The following is a 14,177-nucleotide window of genomic DNA, read 5'->3' as shown; positions in this document are numbered from 1 at the left end:
TATAAGTATACAGTCAGGAGACTGAACTGTCATCACCTTCATTATTACTGTGTGACAGGATCATCAGCAGTAACTATACTAGAAGTCTCTGTGTCCCCCTCTAAAGAGCTTACTGACAAACAGACATTGTAAGAGTACCATAAAGCGCAGTAAATCTGGGATGTTCAGAATGAAATCACAAGGCACACTGAAGGAGAAGGACTCTGAGAAGCTTCCGATAGAAAGGAATTGCTAAACAAGGTAACACGAGCGAACTTCTTTTTTTTTTTCTTTTTTTTTTAAATCAGTTTTTATTAGTTTTTCAATAAACAAGTTACATACAAACAAAGTTGTCTGATATCGCTGAAAGACAGGAACATTTATCTTAGCATGAGCAATATCAGTAAATCTACATATCGAGTAATGCTAAATAAAGGAAAGCATATATATGGGAAAGAAGTGCGTAACGCCAATATCTGCTATCTCTGACTTCTCTCCTTGCCAGCCGCAGGCGTATTAATACTATGTATTTTAATGCTAGAGGGGATGAGCGTAGGACCATGTCTCAGTCCCGCTCCTCTCCTCCTTGCACCCTTACCCTTCATATAGTCGTGGTGCTTACAAAAAACATCGACTGTAGATTATATAAAGAGGGGGGGGGGGGGGAAGATGGGGAGGGGGAGGGGGGGGGAACCTTTGTTGTGGTGGACCGTCAGCCCATAACTGGATAGGGAGCAGGTGTACCTCATCTCGTTAGTCCCACAACGTCAGGAGCCGAACCTCACGCCACGGTGCCCAGGTCACAATAAACTTATCATAAGTGTTGTTTGACCAGCTGTGTAGTTCCTCTAAGGAGTACAAGTTATCAATTCTCTCTCTCCAATGACCTAGCGTAGGGGGAGTGTTTTGCAGCCAAAGACGGGGGATTAGTGATTTGGCTGTGTCCAGGAGCATGGCTATCAGTTTGTTTCTAAAAGGATGGAAATGTTTCTATGGTCTCCACAACAGGACTAAGTCCAGAGAGATCAAAGTCTTAGGGGAAATCTTCCTGATAATTGTGTCTACGCCTCTCCAGAAGGGAGCCAAGACCGAACATGACCACCATATGTGTAGGTATGTCCCCTCTTCGGACTTGCATCTCCAGCAAATTTTCTGAGTGGAGAGCTTGTGGTCAAATAGCCACTGGGGGGTCCGATACCACCTTACAAGCAGTTTCTAATGTGCCTCCTGGGCTGTGATGCAAGGAGATAAACCAAATGAGGTGTCTAAGATTAATTTAGACTCCTCTGCGTTTATGTGTATCCCCAGTTCCTTCTCCCATGAGGAGAGGAAGGCTGGTTTGTAAGGCAGACCCGGGGAGACCAAGCTCCTCCGTAGGTAAGAGATGCTCTTTTGAGAGGCTTTATTTTCCATCCAGGCCTTTTCAAAGGGTGTAGTCGGTCTAGTGGATTTGTGCTTACCAAGAAATACTTTAAGTGTGCCTGTCACCTGAGCCTTTTCTAGAAATGAGAACTTCTCTTCAGGCCGTAATTTTTGAAGGATGCTATTCGGGTCGAGGTGAGCAATGGTCTGAAGATTTGCAATTTGGAGAGATTTAACTTTCTCCCACACTGGAGCTATGTCCCGCCTCAGGAAGGGGTTCAGTATTTTAGGAACTGCGGACAGTGGGAGTATGGGTGAGGGAGCCGGAGCCAGCTCCCCCCTAAGCCTGTCCCAGACCTCACATGGACCCCTGAGGAGTGGGTTGTAGGTTCTAGATTGATAGCGTGCACTGGCTGGGAACCACAAGTCATCCTCTAGTGGAGACTTATTATAACCTTCAACTAAACTTGTGAGGAGCTTATCTCCCTCCCTCTGCGTTAAGTCCCACCAATAGCGGAGTTGGGATGCTCTGTAATAATCACAAAGGTTGGGGAGGTCAATGCCACCTTCGCTACGGCTCTTTATCATGAGGCTATGTGCCAGTCTTGGTCTCCTCCGCCTCCACACAAACCCCGAGAAGGACGAGCGTAGGTCTTTAAAGAAACTGGAGGGGAGATGTATAGGAAGCATCCTAATTTTATACAATATAATGGGGAGAATGTTGGTTTTGATGATGTTTTTCCTCCCGAACCATGACACACACGGTATGTCATATGTTTTGAGAAGATGTTTGACCCTATCTATAAGGGGGATAAAATTCGCTCTATACAGATCTTCCGCTTTTTTAGTTAGCTTAATACCCAAATATTCTAGATGGGAGGGTGCCCAGGCTAGAGGTGAGTCAGCTTTTATTTGATCAAACTGCATTGGTGGAATAGAAATATTTAGTGCGGTCGACTTTGCTAAATTGATCTTAAAGTTCGATATTCCTCCAAATTCATCCAGAATCTCTAGTAGCCTGGGCAAGCTCCTCCTAGGCTCGGTAACTATAAATGCCGCGTCGTCCGCGAAGGCCGCCACAGAAAGTTGTCGTCCACCGATATCTAGGCCCCTCACCTCGGAGTCCTGCCTTATCCTCAATAAAAGAGGTTCCAGCGACAGAATGAAGAGTGATGGAGAGAGGGGGCATCCCTGCCGAGTACCATTTTTTATAAGGAAGGGAAGGGAGAGAATCTCGTTTACCCTCAGCCTTGCGTGGGGGCAAGCATAGAGCGAAAAGATGGCCCTGATGAATTGCACAGGGAAGTTAAAATGGTGCAACACCCTCTCCATGTATAGCCAGTCCACTCTATCAAAAGCCTTTTCGGCGTCAGTACCTACTAAGGCAAGCGGGATCTTGTGATGTTGAGCGTATCTCGCCGCATGGAGAAGCCTAAGGCAGTTGTCTCTCCCCTCCCTTCCCTTAACGAAGCCCGCCTGTTCCCCATCTATCAAGGAGGGTACCCAGGGAGCCAGTCTATTTGCTAGCAATTTCGCCCAGAGCTTCATATCCTGATTAATCAGTGAGATGGGGCGGTATTTCCCACATAATTCTGGGTCTTTGTTGTCCTTATGTATCAGGACAATGTGGGCCTCCAGTGCTTGACTCGGCAGGGATGCCCCTCCCATCAGGTCATTGAACAGGGTTGTCAATCTCGGACCAATCACCTGAAGAAAGGTTTTATAGTATTTGAGAGGGAAGCTGTCGGGGCCGGGGCTTTTATTCGGGGGGCTAGACTTTATCAGATCTCCTACCTCGGAGAGTGTTACCTGGTCAGTTAGCGAAGAGACCTTTGCAGAATCGAGTCTGGGCATTTGGATCTGCCCCAGAAAGCCGTCTATCAGGTCAGCGAGGTTTCCTGGAGGGGAAGCATCACCCTCTTTTCTGATATTGTATAAGGCCGAGTAATACTTTCGGAACTCTTCTGCTATATCTATGGAAGTGGTCATGGATACACCCGAGGGGGACCTGATAGTCCCAATTTGGGTCTTAGCGCAGGCTTTTTTAATCAGTGCAGACATAAGTCTACTTCCCCTGTTGCCTTGGGCATAAATCTTAAGTCTGAAGTTCAACTGTTTCTTATTGAATGTTTAACAATAGATTCAGGTCAGCCCTTACCCCCGTAAGTTTGTCCAGGTTTTGTTTTGTTTGGGATAATTTCGCAGAGAACTCGAGTCTAGCAATTAGTGAGAGTTTATCGTCTATGGCCTTTTGAGTGCGCTTCTTGACTCTCGAACCGAGGTCAATCAATAGTCCTCGCATGTAAGCCTTGTGGGCTTCCCAGACCATCGGGGAACTAGACTCCTCTGTTGCGTTGAGGTGGAAATATTCCTCGAGCTAATTGGTCAAGTATTCCCTGTCCTCAACTTGGTCCAGAAGGGAGGTATTAAGAGCCCATCTCCATTCTCTAACGCTTGGTTGTGGTGGACGAATCGTCACATGCACGGGGGCATGATCCGATATCGTCATGGTGTCTATGTCGGCTCTAATCAGTGACGTGAGGAGGGCGGAGGAGACCAGGACATAGTCCAGCCTTTGGTATGTTGAATGTACCGAAGATAGATACGAAAAATCTCTCGTGGTAGGGTTTAGGGAACGCCATGAGTCTACCAAGCCGAGCTCCTGAATCAGCTTGCCCAGCTTCCTCAATTTGGTCTGTGAGATCTGGGACCGGCCAGAGGACGAGTCCAGTGCGGGGTTAAAGGTGATATTAAAGTCGCCCGCTAAGATGATCTGGCTTACGCTAAAGTTTTTCAAGTTTTCCAGCTGTTTTAACAGCCAGGGTATCTGCTCTGTGTTGGGGGCATAGATGTTTGCTAGTGTCATCTTGGTATTGTTCAATGTGCCTCTCAGGAAGAGAACTCTACCCTCGCCGTCCCCGAACCGGGCCTCCTCCACAAAATTAACTGACTTATGTAGGAATATGGAGACTCCCTTCGAGGCCGACGAGGGGTGAGTACTGTGATAAACACTGGGAAAACACTTCCCCGGAAGGGGGAAGGATTTGGTTCCCTTGAAATGGGTCTCTTGGAGAAAGAGAATTCTGGTGTCGTACCTTTTCAGTAGTAACTCCAGGTCATGGCGTTTTTGCGGAGAGCTGAGGCCCCTGACGTTGAAGGAGGTAAGACGCAATCCGCTCATTGCAGGGCACCTGCGCTAAGAAGGAGATGGACAAAGATTTAGAGACAAGGTTACACGAAAATGATGGGTAAAGGGATCTCTGACGGGTCCCTTACGCGAGTTCACCACACTAGGCAAATAAAAGATAGATAACTTGGGTCGTAGGGGAATAGGTAGGAGGGGAAGGGGAGAAAAAGGCAGTGGGGGAGGTTACGCACAAGTCTTGCTGTGAGTAGGAGAGGCTAGATTCCCTATAAGGGGGATCTCAGCTTCCTAATATAACCTGTGAAAAATAAGCTTGTACTAAACCAAGTTGTGTTTGATATTCTTGATATTCGAGGGCGGTATTCCGAAGTCCCGGGGAGTGTCGACCCCAACGGGAGTACAGAATATCAGTTACTGCGTGGACATTACCCGACAGGCACCCACCAGTTCCTCGGCGGAGGGCTACACGGGTTAACACCCGTAAGAGGAAAAATAATGTTATGCAACGGCAACATCTTGTAAACGTTAACTAATAAAGGCATAGATATACCATAACATTAGCAATAGGCTATAAGCAATGAGCTATATGCATTAAACAGTAAGCATGAAGTATAAGCAAAAGCAATAAGGGTCGAATTTGTAGAGCAACAGTCACCAGTCCCGGGCCGTGAATCAGAGGTGTGGAAGGGGGTGTAAATCTTCAGCATCCTTCTGGAAGCAGTCCTCCACCCTCTGGCCCCGTCGGACCAGTTGTAACACCAGTGATCTGAAAAAAGGAGTAGAAAACCAGTAGCAGAGTGAAACATATAATCCCGAAACAAAGCGGGAACTTAACCCCTTTCAGGTGGCAGACAATGTGAGTGGAACTAGGACTGCCTCTGGGGTACGCTCTGGCTCTGACCAATAAAAGTGTAAGGTCCGCAAGTCCACGAACCCCCGATTCACGAGTCCTGGCGCGGCTTCTTCTTTTTCCCCCTAGGGGATTTAGAACTGCTCGCTAACATCCAGTCCCCTGGGTCTTCAAGCGGCTGAAACTGAAGCGGATCAGGAATCGATTGCCAGTTTGAAAGGACAATAGGCTCTATATCCAGGAGCTCCCATAATTTTTGCATTTCCTCCTGGGTGCGGATATTGACTCTTTTGCCTTGGATGGAAATGCTAATGCCAAAAGGGAATAACCACGCGTAGCGTAGCTCCCTAGACTTAAGGATCTCTAATAATGGACGTAAAGCCCGGCGCTTAGCAAGCGTAGAGGGTGCCAAGTCCTGTAAGATCCGAATCAGAGAGTCCGAGTATTTCAGTTCTCCATGTAGTCTGGCTGCCCTTAGCACTGCGGTTGTATCGGGGAAGGAGAGCACTTTACAAATTACATCTCTGGGGGACTCAGTAGTGCCAGGAGGGGGCCTGAGAGCTCTATGAATTCTCTCGATGTTAATGCTGGATGCTCTTTCTTCCCCCAGTAAGATGGCGAAGATTTCCTTGGCGACTTTCGTCAAAGTTTCACTGGCATAAGATTCCGGGATCCCCTTTAGGCGCAAATTGTTACGCCTATTTCTATTCTCCAGGTCTTCTTGGAGTAAGAGTGCTCTGTTGAGATGTAAGTGTTGTTCCTTGACTGCTTGTTCTAGTTGCAAGGAATGTGACACTATGGCAGCAGAGGATGTCTCCATATCCTCCACCCTATGGCCCAAGTGTTTTAGCTCGTCTTTTATTTCACTTAGGTCAGAGCTGATAGGGCGTAGGGCTTGGGAGAGTAAGCTTTTCATAAAGCCTCGGGAAACGGACTCACCCTCTTCTCCGTCAGAGGGCAGCTCTTCTTCCTCTGTTTGGTTAGGTGCAGGGATGAGCTCCCGTGCCGGCGCCATCTTGGACGGGGGCCGCGGGGATCGGGACGGGTGCTCTTTTAAAGAAGCGTTGCACGTCTACCTGCGTTTTGGCCGGCCGAGGTGTGCTCTGCGGGTCTGTGCCTCTTTCTTTTGATGTTTTGTCCATTTTTCTTGTAGTTTGCCGATGCTGTAGGGTTCCATGGGTGCCTGTCTGCAGGAGCGCGGCTCTCAGTTAGCCATCTCGCTCGGCGTCCAGGCTCCGCCCTTGTGAAAGTCCAAATTTGAGAAATTTGTAGTGGATGAATTAGATCTTGCGCTGCAGGATCTCCAAGAAAAGATTGGAGCAGTGCTCCTATATATGAGCTTTTGGGTCCCCTGGGGGTGATAACAGGCTGTTCAGGTGTTAAGGGGTTAACAGGAGCTGTAGTAAATTAGATCCTGCGCTGCAGGATCTACAAAAATTAGAGCAGTGCTCTTATATATAAGCCTCTGGGTCCCCTGAGGGTGATTACAGGCTGTTCCGGTGTTAAGGGGTTAACAAGAGCTCCCCTTGGAGACAGTTCAACTATCTTCATCCAGATGGGGGGGGGGGGTGGAGTGGTGGAGATGTTAGGCGGGAAACTTCCCGCCGAGGAGGGAGAAGAAGGAGGGGGCGCTGGGGGGGAAAATGGCGTGGAGGCAGAAGGCACCTGGAATACTGCTCCTTCTTCACTTTTAGTGGAGGATAGTGTTGGAGCAGCCTCCTCTCTTTATCCACCTCACACCCGACCGTCACCCTCCTTCGCTGATCTGCTCACCTGTCCCGGCGTCTGTTGCTATAGCACCGGAGGAGCTGAAAGCCTGCCGCTCCAGTGAGTGCTGCAGTCACGCTCTCCTTCCCCTCTGACCTCCCGGGGAGCTGAAACGTTGTCTGTGCCGGTCGTGCTGGCTGTCGCCGGGCGCTTCCTTTCTTTAGAAAGCGAGCGGACCCTCAGTGTATAGGATGGCCGCTGCTAGTCTCCCGCGCCCGGTCCCGCCGCTCTGCCACTGACAGTAACGGCGTCGGAGCCCGCACACAGTTCTCTCGGCATGCAGGGGGATCAGCTGTGCTTCACACCGGTCTCTGGTGGACTTGAGGTGCCAAGAAGGTATTAAAAGTCCACGAGCCAACTTCTATATACCGGGGCAAATTACATCATGAATAGAAACCTCACTGGGTTTTCTCTTTAATCGTCATCTGGGCATTGCCTAATTATGAGATTTCATAGTAATCGAGGTATTCTGTTGGCACACACAGTGTCAGAGTCTGCAGATCGTTGTATTTGTGATCTTGTAATGGGGGAAGATTAGAGTACAGCTTTCTATTACAGATCAGACCTGATCATTCCTGATGCACAGTGGACTTTTATCGTTCTTCCAACAACTGATTTCTTTGCACGGCTCTGGAATGGACTAGGATCATATTTGCATTTATCTGCCATCAGCAACACATTCTACAACAATCTACAACATGGCAGGTTCTGTTTAAAAATGCAAAAAGATGGACTTTGATCATTCTTTTCGCAAGCCCTTTAGATGTTTTCTGGATCTTCTACCAGTGTTCTGGCAGTGGTGACTGCTGGTGGGAATAAGAAGCTTGGATTTATATTTATCTGCTCCTTTATTTCCCCTGAGACAAACAGCGGATGTGTCGGGTAGACGCTGATCTCCTCCACTGAGACAACGTGCAGCGTGTCTAGCAAACCTGAATATACATGTGTATGAGGGTCATGAGGGGTCATTGAACCACCATCCAATATCTATGTCCGGCCTCTAGACCTGCAGCTATGTGGCCATCAGAGTAGATAGAACATAACCCACTCACACAAGAGGTTTCCTACTGGACCTTCTGTGGACAACTAGCCCAAATAACATCACCCAGGTGTATAGTGAGGTTAAGTGAAAGTGTAAGGATTCCCTATCAAGATTTTCTAATCATTAACCCTTTAGTGAATAAGCCTGTTTGAACCTTAAAGGGGTTGTCCCGCGGCAGCAAGTGGGTCTATACACTTCTGTATGGCCATATTAATGCACTTTGTAATGTACATTGTGCATTAATTATGAGCCATACAGAAGTTATAAAAAGTTTTTTACTTACCTGCTCCGTTGCTAGCGTCCTCGTTCCCATGGAGCCGCCTAATTTTCGCCCTCCGATGGCCAAATTAGCCGCGCTTGCGCAGTCCGGGTCTTCTGCTCTCTTCAATGGAGCCGCTCGTGCAGAATGCCGTCTCCGTGTAGCTCCGCCCCGTCACGTGCCGATTCCAGCCAATCAGGAGGCTGGAATCGGCAATGGACCGCACAGAAGAGCTGCGGTCCACGGAGGAAGAGGATCCCGGCGGCCATCTTCACCGGTAAGTATAGAAGTCACCGGAGCGCGGGGATTCAGGTAAGCGCTCCGGTAAGCTTTCTTTAGGTCCCTGCATCGGGGTTGTCTCGCGCCGAACGGGAGGGGGGGGGGGGGGGGGTTGAAAAAAAAAACCCGTTTCGGCGCGGGACAACCCCTTTAATGACTAAGCAAAATTTTGGAAATCTGACGTGTCACTTTAACATAGAATAACTCTGTAAAGGTTTTGCATATCCAAGTGATTCTGACATTGTTTTTTCGCCACATAATGTTCTTCATTTAGGTGGTGAAAATAGACTGATAGAATTTGTGTATATTTATTAAAAATGTTTTTTTTTCACATTTTCAACTGCAATATCTCAAATATGTGCAAACATATTCTACAGATATATATTTCCATCAGTTTACTTTATTCTGGATGCACATTTGAAAAACTTTACTTTTTCTTTAACTATTTGGGAAACGTACAAATTTAACATTGATTATCAACATTTTGATGAACACTTTGATTTCCTAGACCAAGCCAAGATTGCAAAGGCTTCTAGGTGTCAGAATGATAGATATCCCCACAAATGACCCCACTTTAAAAAAAACTACACCCCTTAATGTATTCAATGAGGGGTGTCATGAGTATTTGATCCCACAGGTTTTTTTTTCAGGCGTTAATGCTAAATAGAGTAGAAAAATAAAATTTCATATTTTTGCAAATATGTCATTTTAAAGACATATCTTTTTCTATTGTGCACATGGAAATGAGGATTTGTACACCAAAATAGCTACACCTGTTTGTCCTGTGTTCAGAAACACACCCATTGTGGCCATCATCTGCTTACTGGACACATGGCAGGCCTAGAATGGAGGGAACACCCATTGGATTTCAGGGCACAATTGAATACATTTTGAAATCTTGACCCCCCTAGCCAATTTATCTCGGGGCCTATTGAGCGTTCGGACTCCACATTTGTTTGCAAAAATTATTATAAAGCAAGTGAAAAATATATTCATATTTTTTTTCACAACTTTGTCACTTTCATGACCGTTTTATTCGTTTCAAGCAGGGAAATCTGGGTAGGTGATAGGTTCATGTAAAACCATGGCTGCAGAAACCTACTGTTCAAGCAACAACCAAAAAGTGGCAACCAAACTCAATATACATTTTTAATCAGAAAACTACATAACTATGTATACACTAACCACATTAAGCAATGCAAGGTACTTGGTATAGAATGTGATCACAGTATATTGGCCCATACACCAATGTCCAGATGACCAAGCTTTCGGATGGGTCCTAACAGTAGTATTAGTGCACTCCTGCCCCTACCTCCTGTCCCTTCTATTGGACTACAGGAGGTGGCTATGCTAGCCTCTCCCCCCTGCAGCATACAGAGTAATGGCTATCTACCTGTACACGAAAGGGGAAAAGGGGGGTGGAGAAAAGCTGACATGGCCCCCCTCTGTGACTCAGAGCTCTGCTCCAAGCCTAACTTCATGAACCGGTGACAGAATCCCTTTTTGGAACAATTTCTGTCAGGTTATTTTTGGTTCTCATGATAATTAATGATCTTTTCTGATCATGTAAAACCTTCCACACGACTTCTCCAACCATCTGCTGACTTTTACAATATTTGTCTCACAGCTTTTGTATCCGGATGAAGATCTGACCAATATTAATACTACAGAGACCAATGTGAGGGGCGATCAGCGGTGTAAAGAGGAGATTCCTACAGGTAACCGCCCAGGTGAGTGGTAACCACTAAATACAGCAGAGAAGAGTCACTGATTCTCCTCGGTCAGCGGCTGCTGATAGTTATGTAGATTTATAAGCTCTGGGATCTGTCAATTTCCACTGTATATTCCCCCATTCAGCCAGAATACAAACTATATATGTATGACATGTGATAGCGTTATAGGTGGTAACACATGATGGGCATTTACGGCACGGACATGAAACACACCTATGTGAGCGGGAACTACTATTCATTATATAATGTCTATACTGATGAGCAGAGAGAAATGTTTTTCCAGTTCTGGGATTGAGGATCCTTTTACACTGACCAACTCTTGATCTGATGTAACCAGCGCTGATCAGTAGGCAGGTCAGTCGCTGCTGGCTTACTTTTTGGTTTACACAGGACAAGAATCACTGCTATGGGAACGAATGATCTTTAGTCTGACTGCTGATGCACATAAGCCGGCTGGTCATCTCCTCGGTAATATGGAGAGATGTAAAGCTGAAAATCATCGATCAGCTAATAATCGAGCATCCCCTTTTTCATAATCTGGCAATCAGGCCGTGTAAAAGGGATTTGAGGAACCATTAATTCCTATTAGACTAATATCAAGTTGCTGTGTGCTAACACAATACCCAAGATGGAGGCAAAGACCCCGATAACAGAATCCATAGCATAGTGGCATGGACTAAGAAAAAATAATCATGATTTGGAGACCTAGACCCAAAGAACAAAGGATGCTTTAGAGGATGGAAGTCTAGTGCTGGAGTGTCAGGGATGTCGCTCACCAGAGACTTGGCAGGAAAACACAGAGGTGCTGATCATCATGAAGATCCCATTCAGACAGACACTATTTCCCATCTGACGTCTGTCCATGTATTTCATAGGCCGCACTTAGATCCTTTATAGCCAGCTAGACTATTAACATGGACATGTTTTTTATGTAGTTCACATAAACTCCCAGCATGTCCCATTCTGGTTTGATTCACGGACCAGAATTGGACATGCAATGTCTACTGCCTGCCAGCATGGGGCAGCACACAGTCCGTTTGTGTCCATGTGATGTCCAATGGGAGTTCTCGGGCACAACTCGCACTCAGCCATCTGAATATGGCCGACCAGATAAATCATATTTCAGGTTTCATATCTTATCTCTCAGCTGGAAGTGAATGCGGTTTCTTAGAATCCCACTCCCTTACATTGTACTGTAGATTATACAATTCCGCAGTGTGTGATCTCACCGTAATACTCTTCCAGTTGCCATAAATGGGCAAAATTGGGAAACAGATTCCGAGTAGTTTCATCCTAATATAACGTCTGAGCCGATTATAAGGGGGTTGGAGATAAAGTAACGGCTTACAGATGTGTTCTCTAACGGCTGCAAAGAGTTTGTTCAGAATCAGGAAAAGTCTAATGGCCGGACCGCCATCAGGGCAGGATGACTGGGGAACCCCTTAAGGACGCGGCCCTTTTTTTCCCATTTTCTCCCCCCCCCCTTTAAAAAAAACACAACTCTTATTTATCCATCAACATAGCTGTATGATGGCTTGTTTTTTGCGGGATGAGTTGTGTTTTTCACTGGTACAATTTAATGTACCATAAAACTTTAAAAAAGTTTTTCAGTGCATTATAAGTGGAGGGAAATGAAAAAAATAAAAATTCTGCCCTCTTTGGGTGCATCCTGTTTGTACGGCGTACAAACTGCAACAAAAATTACGCCAAAACGTTATTCTATGGGTAAGGACGATTACTACAATACTAAATTTTATATAGTGTATTTTTTTTTTTTTTTGCTGTATTACTTTTATTTATTTGTTTTTCAAAGAGATTTAAGTTTTTTAAAAGTTTTTTTCTGCTGCCATCTTCCGACAGCGATAACTTTTTTCCATCAACACGGCTGTGTGAGGACTCATTTTTTGCAGGATGTCCTGTAGTTTCCGTGGGTATCATTTTAGAGTACATACATTTTTTGTTACATTTTTTCTTGGAGGGTAACCAAAAAAATCGCAATTCTGGCATTCCTTTTTTTTTCTGACGACATTCACCTTATGGGGTAAATAACGCATTATTTTGATACATCAGACTTTTACGGACGCAGCGATATCAAATGTGTTTTTTGTTTTATTATCTAGAATCTCTTATTATAAATATAGCAAAAAGATATCTGTCACACCCGAGGGTGGGACTCCCAGCGCTACAACAAGAATTTCAGGAATTCGGGAGGGTTAGTAATTTCAAAGTAAATCTAGTAAAATCAGAGATCCTGAATATTAGTTTGGTGCAGAGTGAGGTGTCATTCCTGGAAAGGAAGCTCCCCCCTAGATGGAATTATACCTCCATCAGATATTTGCACTTGCCAGCAGACCCCTCCCAGGTTTTCTCCCTAAACTTTAAGCCATTCCTGTCGGACATGGAGAGGGATCTGGAGAGATGGAGCCCACTATATCTATCATGGTTCAGCAGAGTTAATGTCATTAAGATAGATATCTTGCCTAGGTTTCTAGCTCTATGCCAGACCCTACCTGTGAAATTAAACAGTTCCTGTTTAATGAGCATCTGTCATCTGATCTCTAGATTTGTCTGGAGGGGATGTAGACCAAGATTAAAACATGACATCCTAATGTGCGAGCCTAACTTCATGAACCTGGTGACAGAATCACTTTTTGGAGCAATTGTAGCCTAAAAAGGGCCTCCACTTTGGGTGGAGTAGGTCTACCTGATTTTGTCCTTATACTATAGAGCTTGTATCAGTAACTGCATACTCAATCTCCTACACCATCGCCTTAACAACATTTGGGTAGAAACAGAAGATGACCAGGAACCAAACTGGTTACAGGTATATTCTGAATCCCAAGGAGGTATCATGACAATCTAGGGGTACACTCGACACTCATTGAGCAGATACTGCAAATCTAGGTGAGATTCCCTGATTAATTTAAACTAGTTACCTCCCCAGGCCCGCTCACCACCTTGGTAGGTAATCCTCAATTTAAGGTTACACTGCAGAGCTTCTCTGCTATCTCTTCCTCGTCTGCCTACTCCCAGTCTACGAGACATTTACTCATAAGCAAGATTAAATCCCTTTAGGGATGACTTTAGAGGATCTGTGACTTCCCATGGGGCCTGGTTATAATACTTTCAGTTAAGATGTTTTGTGGACTCCATGACACCTAGGGGACCCCTCACTAGATCCCTCACCCCATTTGAGGCTCTGTGTGTATCCGTGGACCCCCAGACACACACGCTCTGTGATCTACAGGACACTGCTGAGTCTAGAGATGGGGGACTCTAAGCAAAGCTTTCTGGTTGCGTGGGAGAGAGGACTAGGTATGTGCTTCCCAGTGGAGCTCTGGCATAAGGGCTTCCTCTTATCGCACAAGATAGTGGTATCCTGCAGATTGCAGGACCTTAAATATAAGACCCTAACCCAATGTTATAGAACCCAAGAGAAACTACATAAAATGTATAGCCATCACTCTCCCCTATGTTGGAGATGCTTCTCTGAGGTGAGCAACATGATCCATCTATGATGGAAATGTCATTCAGTAGCAAGCCTGTGGTGAGATATTATGTCTCTCTACAACGTAGTGTGCAACTCCTCTGTTGCCTTCACTCTGGAAACTGTCCTCCTATCACTATTTCTGGGATCTATTTCCAAAGAAAAAAAGGGCTGCAAAAGCCAGCTGTCCTGATGGTGTACTGCTGGTCATGTGATACAAGCAGTCCACCATCAGGACGGCTGGCTTTGCCTCATTTATTTTCTATTTTAGTTA

The 14,177-nt window shown here is 45.7% G+C and overlaps 1 protein-coding gene across 2 annotated transcripts in view; it reads left to right on the top strand.

The window, feature by feature from the left end:
* LOC136628997 (oocyte zinc finger protein XlCOF6-like) overlaps positions 1–14,177 on the top strand; it is a 169,789-nt gene that overhangs the window by 51,163 nt on the left and 104,449 nt on the right. The window contains exon 6 of one of the 2 annotated variants that reach the window (XM_066605095.1): positions 10,311–10,413. The exons of the other annotated variant lie outside the window; for it this stretch is intronic. Within the exon in view, the coding sequence (XP_066461192.1) occupies positions 10,311–10,413 (103 nt within the window). The remainder of the gene's footprint in view (positions 1–10,310; positions 10,414–14,177) is intronic. 2 annotated transcript variants of the gene reach the window in all.

Source organism: Eleutherodactylus coqui, chromosome 5, assembly GCF_035609145.1.
Source record: "Eleutherodactylus coqui strain aEleCoq1 chromosome 5, aEleCoq1.hap1, whole genome shotgun sequence".
Classification (NCBI taxonomy): Eukaryota; Metazoa; Chordata; class Amphibia; order Anura; family Eleutherodactylidae; genus Eleutherodactylus; species Eleutherodactylus coqui.
Note: the sequence above shows the minus strand (reverse complement) of the source record. Positions and strands in the feature narration are given on the sequence as shown.